Source organism: Nilaparvata lugens, chromosome 6 (assembly GCF_014356525.2).
Source record: "Nilaparvata lugens isolate BPH chromosome 6, ASM1435652v1, whole genome shotgun sequence".
Classification (NCBI taxonomy): domain Eukaryota; kingdom Metazoa; phylum Arthropoda; class Insecta; order Hemiptera; family Delphacidae; genus Nilaparvata; species Nilaparvata lugens.
Window position 1 is genome coordinate 119,360 of NC_052509.1, and position 16,829 is coordinate 136,188.

General features: G+C 30.6%; 1 protein-coding gene across 1 annotated transcript in view; it reads left to right on the top strand.

The window, feature by feature from the left end:
• The first annotated feature begins 5,227 nt into the window (after positions 1-5,227).
• LOC111052542 (glutamate receptor ionotropic, delta-1) overlaps positions 5,228-16,829 on the top strand; it is a 24,449-nt gene continuing 12,847 nt past the window's right edge. Inside the window, exons 1-5 of the mRNA XM_039429865.1 lie at positions 5,228-5,393; positions 6,691-6,822; positions 10,986-11,107; positions 12,770-12,952; positions 13,865-14,023. Of these exons, the coding sequence (XP_039285799.1) occupies positions 6,723-6,822; positions 10,986-11,107; positions 12,770-12,952; positions 13,865-14,023 (564 nt within the window). The 5' untranslated portion in view covers positions 5,228-5,393; positions 6,691-6,722. The remainder of the gene's footprint in view (positions 5,394-6,690; positions 6,823-10,985; positions 11,108-12,769; positions 12,953-13,864; positions 14,024-16,829) is intronic.

Consider the following 16,829-nt stretch of genomic DNA (forward strand, 5'->3'; position numbering starts at 1 on the left):
GTTATGAAAATTGATCACCTGATGCTAGTGTTCACGCGCATCTCAAGTCTGCTATTCAAAGATCTGAGCCAGCTGGTGACAGGGCAATAACGCTGGAGACACACGAGGTCTGCTATCTCTTCATAGTGAATGATTTAATAGAATCAACAGTTGCCAACAGTTTACAATTGAATAATAAGATTTTATCGAATTTCGAGCTTATTTTCAATTTTAGGTGAAAATGTTAATAAACATTTAAATAAAATTGTAGAGACTTTCATGCTGAATCTTTTCCACTCAAAATTTTCTGTTTAAATTGTATCTGAAGCCTGATAATTAGGAATCTACAATCAAACTTTGCATAGATGGGGCGGAGCTACTGAAAATTTGGACAGATATGAGACTTGTGACAGTTAATATAGCTTATCAATGACTATTCTAGGTATAAATTTGATCAAAATCGTTGGAGCCGTTCAGAGAGAATCGCGAAAAACCCTGTTTATCTCCATTTTAGCCGTCATCTTGACTATTGCATTTGATCGAAATTGTTCGTGTCGGATCCTTATACTGTAAGGACCTTAAGTTCCAAATTTCAAGTCATTCCGTTAATTGGGAGATGAGATATCGTGTACACACACACACATACATTTTTTATTTTCAATCATTTATTTATTTTTATTTATAATTTTCACAAAGTAGCACTGATTGGGAGAGAAAAACTGATGATACTCCTTGTACTATTTCTTTTCCAAATTCAGATAACATTTTAAAAGTCCGAAATAGGGTTATTGTTTCACTTTTCTAAAATTTAGTCCATTTCAATTAAAAAACAATGACAAACTAAGAATTTTGAAGGTTAAAAACAGAATAAAATATCACAAAACAAAAATATCACACTCAAATCACCATTAATTGGAACATTTTTGCGTAATTTGACAAAATTTAGAGCCAGAAAAAACACAACTCACTATTCATATACCAACATATAGACCAATACCCAAAAAAAAAACACTTTTTTAAACTCAGAGGACCTTGAAACGTATGGAAATTGGGGTACCTTAATTTTTTTCGGAAAGCAATAGACTACTTTCCTTACCTATAGTAATAGGGCAAGGAAAGTAAATAGTTATTTGTGCAACTATTGCGCAAAGTGACAGTTTGCTGCACCAAAAGAAACAGAGTGCATCAGAGGAACTTTGCGCACATATGTCACATTAAATTTTTCCTACAGTTACCATTGAATATGAAAAGTGGGTAATTATGGGTAAAATAATGGCTGAAATCCATCAAATGTTTGTGTGTGTGATGCTGTTATTAATAACAACCTTAATTCATTTAAAAATTAATAATCCAATTGAAGTTGAAAATTCTCGTGTGTGTGTGTGTGTGTGTGTGTGTGTGTGTGTGTGTGTATATGTGTGTATGTGTGTATGTGCGTCTGTGTACACGATATCTCATCTCCCAATTAACGGAATGACTTGAAATTTGGAACATAAGGTCCTTCCCCTATAAGGATCCGACACGTACAATTTCGATCAAATGCAATTCAAGATGGCGGCTAAAATGACGGAAATGTTTTCAAAAAAATTCAAACGATTTTGATCAAATTTATACCTAAAATAGTCATTGTTAAGCTCTATCAACTGTCACAAGTCCCATATCTGTAGAAATTTCAGGAGCTCCGCCCCATCTAGGTAAAGTTTGATTTTAGATTCCCAATTATCAGGCTTCAGATACAATTTAAACAAAAAATTCCAAATGGAAAAGATTGAGCATGAAAATCTCTACAATTGATGTTAAGTAACATTTTCACCTAAAATTCAAAATAAGCTCGAAATTCGAGTAAATGTTATTATTTCAATTGCAAACTGTTGGCAACGGTTGATTCTATTAAATAATTCACTATGAAGAGATAGCAGACCTCGTGTGTCTCTAGCGTTATAGTCCTGTCACCAGCTGGCTTAGATCTTTGCATAGTAGACTTGAGATGCGCGGGAACACTAGCGTCAGGTGATAAATTTTCATAACGGCAAGGAAAGTTGTGTGAGTGCGTCACCCCAGATTTTTTTGTAGATTGAGATCAAAAGAGACTAATGCAAACATTTTTCAAACACCTCAAAATCCTCACATTTCCTTTTTATCTACGAAACTATCAGTTGTTAAAGTGAACCTCATCAACTTCCAATTTTTTACAAACATTAATCAATATAATAATAATAATAATAATTGAAATACAAACATTGTTTCATTCCCAATACAATGTAGCATTGGAAAAATTAGGTACATTTTACCCTGGAATGGGACTGTTTAATAAGCTTCCAACAGCCAAAAAATTGAGAATCAGTGATCCCATTCAAACAAGCAGTCAAAACATGTTGAGAGAGAAAAAACTATTTTTATAACAAGAAAATAGAATAACCTTTTCTTCTAATAAAGTGCTTGGATTTCATGAATTAGAGCTTTTAATTTAGATATTGAGATTGGAACAAATCAAGCTTTTACTGTAATTGATATTAATCTAGAAATAACCATTATATTCATTGACCGAACAGTAGTGAGGTCTATGTTTTAACTCGGATTTTCTTTTGTCTGTCTGTATGTAATGCGATTACGGTCAAACGCGTTGATAGAATTTTATGAGATTTGGCAGGAATATTTCTTTTTCAACTGTGCGTCGATGTATACACAAGATTTTTTGACATTTAGCATTTGAAGGATAATATGAAAAGAAAAGGAATTCCTCCATACTCTGATATCATTATTTATACAGAGTGGGTGAAAAGTCCAAGAACGGCTTAATATCTCATACACAAAGGTGATTTGACGGTAAGTGTAATTGAGGATCCTACTAAAATTGAAAATACCACTCTACTGTGACTTCAAAAATCTGGTCCGCCATCTTGGATCCGCCATATTGAATGCAACTTTGTTTTTTTAAATAGGAAGGTGGTCATGCGATACATAATTTCGATGCGGAATTTCATGAGAAAATGAATGGTAAAAACCACATATCGATATCTCAAACTGTTCCGGAGATATGCACATTATTAATCAATACTATTCAAAGCAGAAAGGGAAGAGAAAAGTATGAGAACGGCTCAGTATCTCATGGAAAAATGTGATGTCAAGGTGGGTGTGATTGAGGATCCTACTAAAATTAAAAATACTACTTTACTATGAATTCGAAAATCTGGTCCGCCATCTTGGATCCGCCATATTTAATGCATCTTGATTCTTTTAAATAGGAAGGTGGTTGGTTATGCGGTACATGATTTTAATAAGGAATTTCTAGACAAAATGAACTATGAAAACCGCGCATCGATATCTCAAATCGTTTCGAAGATATTTATATTGAAAATCAATACCACTTATCTATTTTATTTCTGATTTAATTGTATTGATTTATAATGCGAATATCTTCCAAACGGTTCGAGATAAGGATGTGCGGTTTTCGCCATTACAGAACAACGAGACGAAAATACAAGTCTTGTAGAAACTGCGTGAGGTCTACTGTTCACAGAACCACTAGTAATAAATTCTTATGGCGTACTTTTTCATAAAAAATAAATATTTATTCAGATATTCCTGTTAGTGAAACCAGGACCTCCTATATACTACCCATATAGGAAGACCTGGTGAAACCCCGCAATGAGTAATAAGATATGGATTGCTAATGAATACAAAGAAGAAGAAGAAGAAGAAGCTAATAAATTCAGAGACTAATTGTCAAAATTGCTATTATAGTGGGCATCAGTAATTTGTTGATGCATAACAATGTCCTACAGGCCTTTAAAGTCCCTTCAAATCAATCAATAACAGTAGAACTTTGTTGATTTGTTAATTTGTTAATTTGTTGATGCATAACAATGTCCTACAGGCCTTTAAAGTCCCTTCAAATCAATCAATAACAGTAGAACTGCTCGAAATGTGAATAAATTGTCTGCTAAAATAGCAAACAATGGCGCGGCATCTATATGGTGCTCATCAAAGTTTCACGAGCGTTTTCCCGGCCAGACGGAAAATTTATGTTTGTATTTACTTTCCACTTGGCGTTTGGCGTGGTGGCTTCTCCAATTGATTGCTACCGTAGCCTACTTTCTGCTATTCTACACTAGTTGGGCCACAGAGCTCATACCACGAATTCGTGATACATCATTTCCAAATTTCCATATTTTCAAGGTACCTATTAGATATATGTTGTTCTATCAATTTTTGAATAATTGCAGTGGAGTATGTAGCTGAAAAAAATTAAAAAACAACGAGTGAAAAATCGATTCATAATAGACCTAATATACAGAGTGAGTCATATGTATGGCAACCCTTCAATAAATTGGAGACTGTTGTAGATATAATACTGTAACTTTCAGGATAAGTTAATAGTCATCAAGTACTGTACCTTTTGACGTACAACTGAATTTCAACCCCTCATAAGGGGGCGAATTAGGGGTTGTAGCTCCAATATTTTAAATGTAAACACCCATTGTGTGGTACATAATTTCAAATGCCTTTTTAAAACAAGAAATATGGCATCGATAAAAATGTTCTATGATACTTGTATCCAAAATGGCGGCTGATTGAAGTTTCAGTTTTTTAAGAAATGACGGGTTGTAACTCAAATATTTTGAATGTAAACACCCATTATGTGATACATCATTTTCAAGGTCTTTCCAGAACAAAAACGATGACATTAATAATTTTTTCATGAAACTTTTATCTAAAATGGCGGCTGATTAAATTTTCAATTAAATCTTGAAAAACTAGAACTTCAATCAGCTGTCATTTTGGATAAAAATGTCATAAAAATATTTGATTGATGTCATCTTTTTCGTTTTTGAAAAGGCCTTTAAAATTATGTATCACACGATGTGTGTTTACATTTAAAATATTTGAGTTACAACCCCTCATTCCTTTAAAAACTAAAATTTCAATCAGCCGCCATTTTGGATACAAGTATCATAGAACATTTTTATCATGCCATCTTTCTTGTTTTGAAAATGCCTTTAAAATTATGTACTACACATGAGTGTTTACATTTGAAATATTCCAGTTACAACCCCCTTATGAGGGGTTGAAATTCAGTTGTATGTCAAAAAGTAGAGTATTAATTTGACCAATAACTTATCCTGAGAGTTACAATCTTATATATACAGCAGTCTTCAACTTATTGAGGTGTTCCCTAACATATGACTCAATCTGCATAATAGGCTAATAAATTATTATGTATTGAAAGACAATAATAAATCTTAATATTATTTTTATCATAACAAAAATCACTACTAGGTTCAAGTCATTAGAGCCATTATCAAGTGTGAAATAATGTGAGTGTATTATTATCCAATTGAAAATGTCTTCAATGAATTGAAACTAGTGATTTGTTGTAATAAAACAAAGGTACCTATATAGGCCCACACTTGGTAAGTTCTACTGTGTTACAATCACTTTGGTATACATTTAAAGGAAAATAAGTGTGATAGAAATATTGTATGAATAAATGTTTTTTTAATGAATCATTCCTCAATATTCAATTATGTTTGAAATAAGAACTGCCGTGTTGATAATGGTCTATATTCAGTGAATATGAGTCCTATTACTTGGATTTTTGTGATAAAAACAGGTCGAATGACCAGTTTTGGAGGTAATATATTTTTGTTCTTCAGCTTTTGATGTTGAATATTGAAATGATTGAATGGTCAAATCCATTTATAATACATTTGTTTATATGAGTTTTAATTTAGTCTAGGATGGCCTACATCTTTTTATTTAGAAGTGAACCAGTTATAGGCCTACTCAAATAGGCCTATTACATTTATTTCATCATTGAAACTGGATCTATATAATATATTGCCTCAGTTCTAGTAAACATTATTCCTATCACTTGGATTTGTGATTAGAAGAATGTTAAATCACCAAACACTTTTGGATGTAATAAATATTGATCATTTATTCTTGTACGGTACGGTACTGAATATTTGAATAGCTTAATGAGTCAAACATATATTTCCAATAGCTGAATATATTATCTAGTAGCTACAGTACTCAACTATTTAAATCATATATTCAACACCAAATCTAGATTTTTAAGGGTTCAGATTCAGTAGGCTAAATGAATATATCTATTTTCTATATTCATATTCTAGATTATGATTCATATAACCTGATCTTCTTTATCCATTTTTTATCAACAACTGCATAAAAAAGAGTTTCAAAGCTAATAACAGAGTTTTATCTTTGACTATAGAAAGAATTCTTTCTATAGTCAAAGGTTTTATCCCTTCAAATGTAGTAAAATAACAATTAATTATGGTATTTTCACTACATTTTGAAGATTATGTAGTGCTATAAACAGTTATAATTTATTACAGGTAAGAAAATTATGGTAGGCTATACTCATCTAATAATATTTCTCTAATGTTTCGTCCTATCAATACCTACATGATATCAATTAAATACTTCTATTTTTACTGCATTATGAAGATGCGATTGAGCGTTGAAATGGCTAATTTAACTTAATCCTACTATTTTCACTGCATTTTGAAGATAATAGGGCTGTAAAACAGCTAATTTTCCAGGCATGATAATTTACTCATTCATTTATACACATATAGGTACAATACAAGTATATACCTTAGTTATTCACCCAAAACTGCTATGAAACTTAATTTTGAATACACTGTCTAGATATAATGTGAAAATGATAGAAATTATTAACAGGTGAACCATGAAAAAGCAATATTTTTGAAATCATGAATCGAACGAATTTCGTCGGTCTCCTACTAACAACTCTTTGCTCGAATTATCCACCTCCAAGCAGATTAACAGTAAAGGATAAAGACGGCAGTAACAGTAAGTATCTCGTTGGAACAATAAATTATGTCTACAATATTACTTTAGTCTGCAATAAGTCGTCATCTTAGCATACAACTTGAAAGCTACAGTCAAGTCCACGTTATAATGGCATTGTTTGATCAGCAATGGTATTGCTATCCTTGTCTATCATTCAACAAAGCGGATAGCGCTATCTCTATCTAGCTGGCTTTGCTCTGTTGCCAGATCGTCTTTCAACAATGTGATAATTAATTAACAAAATATTTCATCTCCATTTTGAAAAATTATTAATAAATTATTGAAACATATAATTCCTTGCTTAATAAAATACAATTGATCATTTTAAACGAGAATGATCAGCTAATATTACATCAATAAACCTATTAATAAAAACTTGAAGTACCCTTTGTCATTTAAAATATTACAACGACTAGTTTCGACCATAACTTGGGTAATTTTTGAATTGAATTAGTCGTTGTAACATTTTAAATAAAAAAGGGTATTACAAGTTTCCATATTGTTTTTATTAATTTGTAAATGTAGCCCATCAAGTGAAGTGTTTTTATCAATAAACCTGTTTCAGCTACCGTCTATAGAAGTCATTGACAAGACAGAGCATCGTGTAACGGGGGAAAGAAAACTTTATACGGTACCGGTATATGTAATTACGATAAAGAAAAACTGAAACTATAACCATCAGATTGGGTGGGTGTAAAAATAAAATCAAAGGTGAACAGTTACTATAAAATTTAATGAAACTTTATCTTATATATTTACATTCATAACAATCAAGATTACTTTATTAGAAGAGAACAATATTAAGGGCTACTTGCTTTGCTGCATTAAAACAATTTTTGTGGTAATGAAAAATATATAAGAAAACTCAAAAGGATAACACCTACCTTTCCGAAGATGGTTTCCTGCTTGGCAATCACTGATAATAATTATTCGCGACGTTAATTATTATTTTCAAAAATCAAAATAACTGATCTAGTGAAATGGGTTCAGATCCCGTCTTATCCAATAATACAATCCTCTTTAAATTGTCCGAGCTGCAACAGAAAAACTGTATTATAAAACAAGAGCAAAATCTATCCTTTTCACCAGAACAGCCGGACTTTTACTGTCAGTCCTATCAAAACGAGCTCTGCCCAACAAATAATTTTGGGGTATAACTATCAGTCAATGCCAAGCATGAACGTCACCTCGAATACATGATAATATATTTCTATCTATCGCACAAGCACACGTTTGTTATTAAAAACAGAGAGAAGCTACCGTAAATATCACGCAGCAACAAATAAACAATCTTTCTGACCATGGAAGATGACTGTACAAATGAATTTAACTTTATTACTCTAAAGTCCTGAACAATATGAAATAGATATATGATTAATATATATGTCCCATATGACCAGGTGACAATCGACAACGTTGTTTTACTATCTTGCTTCACTGCCATTATAACGTGGACCTCACTATAGCTGTATCTATTTATCGGTTACATAATGTAGGGCCTAGAGTATAAGAAGATCATTAAACTGTAGTCAGAGATTATTTTCAAACTGGCAGCAATTCTTCTAAAATGGAATCAATGTTTGTCATTCATCTAATGCTGACACTTTGGTACTCCAGATGGCTTGAAAGCTTCCTGGTACAGAAAAGCCCAAAATTGGTTACGCCGCCATCGAAATTTGTTTTCGTTTTATGTAAGGCACATTGCACGATCATTAATCAACTCTTGTAATCCAGGTCTGGCCCCTTTTATTGGAAAAGCTAGGTAGCTTTTGCGCAACGTTTCATGCGAAATTTACATCGTTAGATTTTCTCAGTCAGTTCAGTTTGAGGAGAAACTAGTGTCCGGTTTTGAAAAGTTCATCCAATGATATTTTGATATAGGATTCTCATCCAATTCAGTTGTTAGAAAACTCTTACTCTGCTACTGTTGATATTAGTTTTGCCGTAAACCAGAATCTCAGTTTAAAGACAATTCAAAACTGCTTTTAAAATGAATTTTAAAACAACATATTATTTGGGGGAATTGCATTAAAAATTGGTGATTTTTGTAGATGAACCTGAATTGCCCAATTCTGTGAATTTATTTAAAATTAATCACATTTTCTATGAAAGTGTTTACTTATTTTTTAAATACTCTTTCCTATATTGAACAATCATGGAATTCAGTTTCTCCCACGGTATTTAGATGAATCTTCTGCTATATACCGTGGTTTTTTCAATGATCTTTTATGGAATTTAATTGATTCCCACTATTTAAGCTGAATAACAATTTTAAATAATTAAAATTTTCTAAATACACTCTAATAATATTTTAGTGGTGCTGAAAGCACTGAATAATCAATGATTAAGCTGAAAATAATCAGGTTGTTGTTTGTATAGTGTTAACAGTGTTTGTATACTTTTTCTCTTTAATCAGTGATTTCTGTTTTTTTTATCTCAGTCAGTGTCTTATCATGAGTGAATCCTATAATTTATTTATCATTCACAATTAACTTGAGGACAAAGAAACAGACTACAGTCCAAAACTTCTTTTCATCCCAATTTCATAGAATAAATTGTTCAAATAAAGGTTATGTGAGACTTTCCAATATTCTTCACTAATTTCCACATTGAAACAAAACACAAACACTTGAAACAATTGATTTTAAATTTAGAAAGATTAAAGATCCGAATTGATAACAAAATTCTTTCTACTTACAGTAGTCAAAACTGTAAAATAAATATTAATTTTACATAGATGGATAAATGATTCTTTTTCACTTTGAAATATTCCATAGCATGTGAAGGAAAAGCATCTAGATTTAAAAATCTACGTTGTGGAAATAATTTATTATGGACTGAAAATTTTGTAAAGTGAACAACTATAAGACTTAACCTATTTCGGACTATGTGTAACCTCTTATCTAAATCTTGGAGAGGAATGGCACAAGGTTACCTTATTTTTTCTCTCCCTATCATTCTGATGATATACTTATTGTATCAATCAATGAATAATAATAGATAATAGAGAGAGAACTTAATTATTAATATTAGGGGGAATTTTCAGAGTAATTTGGACTAGGCACTTTCAAATAATTTTCCCAATAATTGAATGCTGAACAATATAATAATGTCATAATCAAATCAAGTTTTATTGTTTACATCGGTACACATCAAATAATAATTATAGGGGTACATTGAAAGTAGCAAAATACAGAATCAAATATTGAGAGAATATACTTTCATGTATTATGAAAAATAATAATGTAGGCTACGGTAAACAATAAATCACTGATCTTTAAATGCATAATCTTATAGAATGATCAGAGTCGATCGAATTTCACAGTGACTTTTGTAGTGAAAACTGTTATATTCATTCCAACACAAATTTCTGAACTTCCATTAATGAACAATAAGAAATATGAAGTTTTAAGCTATTAATAGAAAAAGCTTGGTTAGAATAGAAAAATTGAAATGTATGTGAAGTTACTATGTTTGATACTGCTGATACAGTGTTTCTCAAATAACTTGATAGTGGCAAGGAATAATAATTATAATAAAATAGTGTTTAGAGTATTTCCTCAACCAAATTGCAGAAGTAAGTCTACTAATAAATTTATATTAACTACTTATTTAATTGAATGGAAAATACTAGTATTTTCTTGTAGTACCGTATCAATACTAAAGAGATGTCCACGTTATAATAGAAGTGAAGAAAGATAGGAGAACAACGTTGCCGATCTTGGCAATGCCCTCTATAGACGGTAGCTGATAACGGTAATATCAACTGTTCATTCTCGTTCAAAATAGATAATCAATTATATTTTATTAAGCAGGAACTATATTTTTCAATAATTTTTTAATGAATTTTCATAATTAAGATTGAATATTTTGTTAATTAATTATGAACTCTACATTGGTAGAAGACAATCTGTCAACAGAGCAAAGTGAGAAAAAGATAGCGCTATCTGCTTTGTTGAATGATAGACTAGGATAGCAATACCATTACTTATCAAACACTGGACCTCACAATAATAGATTGTATATTACAGAGATTTATAACTTAATATCCTCATATGGTGCTCAACTTTTAAAATGAGAATTAAAGACAATATTTTATACTTTTATACAAGTGGAAATGATGATTTATTATTGAACCATTGGAATTAATTGATTTCCTATAGATTTCACAACTAGAGCTCCAGACACTGGAAACACTACTGGATTTGAATGCACGTTGAAAGATGGTGATGAAGTCAAAAAAGATATTCTGCGAGGAAAACATCTAAGAATTGCTACATTCAAGGTAGATTCATTTATATCTATAATAAAACTTGACGTTGTCTGTGTTCCATGAATTTGATGGCAATAAAATTTTATTTATTTATTTATTTAAATAAAGGAAAGAATTGACTTATCATCACGTCATTGACGCATCATCACGTCAGAATGAACTACTGGACTGATTAACTTGACATTTTGCGTATAGGTTCTTAATTAACCGAGGATGGTTATATAGGCCTATTTTCAATTTTCAAATATTCCATTACGTCAAGTTCTAAAATAAACCCTTGCGGAGCACGGGTTACCTTCTAGTTGGGAAACAGAGAGATACCTCATTTCATATGAAAAATATAGAATTGGAAAATCCATATTCATAATTTCTGCAGTCTCTTTAATAATTCAGACTAACATGAGTAAGCTATGATTAGAGTGTAGATATTATAATGTATGTGTTCTGAATCTATTTGTTTGAAGATAATGCAATTATAAGAAGGTAATAAATAAATGCAAAAATAAATGTTAAGGATAGGAATAAGAATTTTTATTAGACATTAAACATTATACAAACCTGCAATAGGCTTTGCAAGATAAAACCAATACTGTACATTAAAGTCCAAGTTTCTCCAGTAAATTATTAAAAATATAATCTTCAACATTATCAGGTGAAAATAATATTTGTCAATGGATTAACAATAATCAATGAGAATACTCTTGGGAGGGAATGGGAGTGCGATCTATTTCAAATATCTATGAATATTTCGCTGCTCAATGCTGAAGCGTTTATTTGGCTGAAGATTTATTTATTCATTTATTACATTCTACAATCACAATATCAAATTAATTATTGGAAAAGAATCAAAAAGATAAACCCGAAACTGTTTCTCTCCCTAATTTTGATAAAAATAGATTGATAATGTTGTGACAGCAGGAACTAGTTTCTCAATAATGTTATAATAGATAAGTATAATCATGAAAATTCAAATTTTCTCTATTAAATATGCATATCGACACAGCATTAGGTACTGTAGGTAACTCCTCTACAACGCAGCTATTGTGACAGCTTTGGATGATTTGAAACAATAATTGAGGAATATAAATTGTAAAACATTTGAATAGACTCATCTATTTCACATTCCAAGACGAACTGCTAGTAAAAAATTTGTTTTTGAACTATTTTTCACGAAGTGAGCACTGTAGTGTCATAAAAAATGGTTCAAAAACCAATTTGAACACGAATTTATTTATACTGAGGAAAAACAATAGATATTGTCCAACACAGATTTATTTTGAAAAAATGTTATGTATGGATACTACCTTCATAACTACTGCTCATTCATTTATTTACAATAGACGCAAAAGGGTCTATTTTAAAACATGACAAACTGAAAACTCTACGTAATGAAATCTTGGAAAATTGAAAAAAGGTCTTTAATAATCCTCGGTTAACTAAGAATCTATATTATGCAAAATTTCAAGTTAATCAGTTCAGTAGTTGAGACGTGATGATGCGTCAAACATAATTTTCCTATCCCGTACGTGTATAAGCCAGCTCTTTACTTTAATGAAGTAAAGATTATAACTAGAACATTTATAATAATAGGCAATGACCTCAGGAAGTGGCCAACAATCTGTTTTGACAGTCTTTTTATTTAATTTTTCAATAAATTGTTTCTTCAATTTGCAGCAAGATTGGCCCCTTAGTTATGTCGAAAAAGACAAGAATGGAGTGTTAAAAGGCAGCGGAATTGCATTCCAAATAATTGAAACACTGAGAAAACAGTACGGATTCACTTATTCCATTGTGCTGCCCAACAAAGATATACTTGGCGATGAGAAGTCCGGAATACTGGAGTTGCTGCATAATAGGGTAATATTATCATAATAGGATAAGTTTGAAAGTTTCCAAAAAATTAATACAGTATCTTCCAGTTATCATCAGTGATGGTTTAGTGGAATATTTTTACTTGATTATGAATATTATTTAATTATGACAAGTTTTTAACTTGTCTAAATTCTAAATTCCCAGTTTATACCAATATAGGCTATTTTAGACTCAAAATTGGACAAAACTTATGAAGTACAGTAATAAACATAACCTATTTTTGGACAATTTCTATCCAAATTTGGGAAAGGCACAGTTTTGGGCTTTAAGCCTGTGTTGTTCCTTTCCCAATCATTCATAGGTGAGAATGAAATTGTATATATAAATGCTAAAATAAATAAATGAATCAATAATATATAATAATTATTGTTTTTATAATCACTAACTTATGACATTGATTTATACTGGAATATTAAATCACTTTATTTCTCTTACGGTACTTTATTCTACTGCATAGTTTACCAAGCGTATAAAGAGAACATAGAGGCTATTACAAGCATAATATTTGTTAATCAATTTGAATTTGAAGAATTTTCTCTCTTCATAAGTTAATATAAGAGCCTATTGCTGATGATTTCCTTATATCTAGTAGATTGAAGTACAGGTTGTTTCAAAATGTTCTTCGGGGTTAGGCGGTTAGGTTTAATAAATAATAATTATATCAGGTATAATATAATTTATAGGACAACATTCAGAAACAGAGGAAGCTTTGTGCTAGTGCCTGTTGTTTCATTCTGATATTATAATTTTCTATCCAACGAATAAATAAATGAGTCTCATATTGTTATTTGTACTCAAATTAGTATGTATTTCCGTTGTTTGAATATGTTATCAATCGAAAAGTGTTTTCACAATAAAATATTATGATATGATGCTGTTCTGCTGGTTTTGTGGCAGAAAGTTGAGATGGCAGCTGCGTTTCTGCCAGTTCTTCATGGCAGATACGACAGTCTAAGTTGGGGCACTGAGCTCATTCAAAACCAATACTACGTGCTTATGAAGCGACCTAAGGAATCTGCCACCGGATCAGGACTATTGGCTCCTTTTGAGGACGAAGTGAGTTGATTTTTAAATAGAAATTCAAATATTAAATTAATATTACTAATAAATATTAGTAGCCAAATCGAAGATTACCGCCAATTCGGCTTCAAGAACGCATTGTAAAGTTTTCACTCTTCTTTCTATAATTTATGAATATTTTTTGAATCGGCATTGCTCGCCCCTGTCGAGTTGATTTTCAAATTAAAATCAGATTAGGCCTATTCAATTAATATAACCAAAAATAAAACCCTCAAGAGCACTTGAAACGAAAATTGAGAACTGAATCAAAACCGCAAATGTTGCAGTCAGAACATTTCAATTCTAGGCATTTATCAATATTATTTATTTCGGATCAAATTGTTCTTTATTTTGACATCAGTAGGCTACAATAATTTGAAACAAAACATTTTTTCAATCATGAACAGTGAATAACTATTACAGCATCGCATAATTTTTACATTGTAATGTGAATAATAAACATTATTCGAAATTGCATACTTATTCTAACAAGATGTCAAAAATAATATGTTCATGCTTTATTAAATTATTTCCCCCTTCACTACCTGAAAGTTGTCTCTCAAACTGAATTCAATTTTATATATGTTATCCTGTACTGTATTCGAATTCTTGAAATATCAAAATGAATTTTTTTGTTTAACGAATTATATTATGTTTACGTTTATGAACTACTCCATTATCATGTTTTTTTATATTCTTTTGTTTGTTGAAAGTGTTTGCTGATTTCCGTTTCATACAGTTTCTATTTTGTTTCATACTTTTTTCTATTTTTGTCTAATTTGAGTGCTTACTAAATGCTCACTAATAGCGCACAAACTTTGTGTTGCTGGTAACGCCAATATTATATTATATTAGATTATTATTTAGTTTCCCTTTTGTAATTTTGTTACTAAATTCCCACTACTAATTTGCCACTAAATTCCCATTACAAGTGTTTGAAACTGAATTTCGTTTTTCATGTGTTTGTGAATTATTATCTTTATGTGAATTTGGCAATAAAATTTTATTTGGAATATTTGTGACTGAATATTACCAATTTGGCTACAATAACGCACTTTAGAGTTTAATAATGATGATTTCTCTGGATGTTGGACGACACATGCAGAGGAGTTTATTCATAAATTCATACATTACATATTTTCATACATTTTCAATAATATAACAATATTCAAGGTTTACAAAATGATACCTCACTATATAATATATGTGTCGAGGTTATCATCAAATTAATACTAATTTATGCTACAACAGATAATAAAAAAAATCTAAAACTATATATATTACCTTAAGCATCACCTAGTACAAAGATACTAAACCTTTATCTAAACCTTTATTATTCTATTTCACCTTTTTTCCTAATTTGTGAATATTTTATGAATCAGCCACTGGATCTAGATTGCTGGTTTCTTTTGAGTGTTGATTTTCAACAAATTTTTCACAAAACTGAAATTTATACGAAGTGAGTATTGATTAAAAAATCCACAAAACTGAGCAATTTATTCTTCCAAGAAATCACAATGAATCTACGTTCTACACAGCAACGTGAAAAAACATTGTTAAATAACCTTTGAATTGTTAAAGAACTGTGGTTAGATCATTTTTCATAGAATTTGATTGATTGACTGATTCTTCATTGACTCATATACAATAACTTCATCATCAAAATGATAGGGAGAGAAAAAAAAAGAACCTTGAGCTATTCCTCTCCCAAATTTAGATAAGGTTACACATAGTCCGAAATAGGTCAAGTCTTGTACGGTAGTTGTTCACTTAACAAAATTTTCAGTTTTCAATTATTTTCGCAAAGTAAATTTTCAAATCTGGATATATTGTTCAATCTCTCTACAGTGTGTTGAAAATAAATGTTAATATTGATCAATTTATCCCTATGTGGCTACAAAAACGGACTGTATATATTTTTTCTTCCCAATTAGTAATTATTTTATAAATTTGCCTCTGAATCAGGTTTCCTGAATTCTTTTAAACAGGATAGAGTGAGTTGATGTTCGAAACATCTCATGATATTCCAATTTTGTGGCTGCAAAATCATACTGAAAAATGAATATTACATCTTATCACATTTCAAATAATGAGGTTTCAAAAGAATAGTTGCTCTAAAATACTCTAAATTTATATTATCTCACCTTCCCACCTATTTTCATATGCTCCAATTCGCCAATTTGTTTTGAAAAACACTCTGTAGATTTAATATTATTTTTAATGTTATAACTCAATTTATAAGAGCTACTCTATGAAATACCCCGGTTCGGTGAAACAAATCCAGTTGAATTCACTCTATTTCACCTATCAGAATAAAATACCTACGGTGCTATCAATCACCTTTCATAAATTTATAATATGAGTCAGATAATAGAAATAGAATTTGCTTATAGGACATTCTAAATTCTAAACAATATAATAATTCGAATTCATTTTTATTAAGCCAAAAACAATACACATACCTGACTTTCTAAAGCAATCAACTTATGGAGAATATTCTATGGATGGAGTCTCCAACTTATAAATGTTGGAATATTCCATCAGATAGCACGACTAATAGTTTACCCAAAGTAGATAAGATCTGTTTTTGTAAGGAATCCGTTATTTAATCATACGGGAATATACCATGTTGTCATTGGAATGAAGTGTATGTTCTCTGAAGATGGGATTAATCAGACCATAGAATTATTCATAATCAATCAGCTGAAAAGTGATTACACAGATGTCTAGAGAAGTCAGTCTATTTCTGTATTTCTATGAAGTCTAGTTTCAATCAAAGACCTTAAATATGTATGTATCTTTA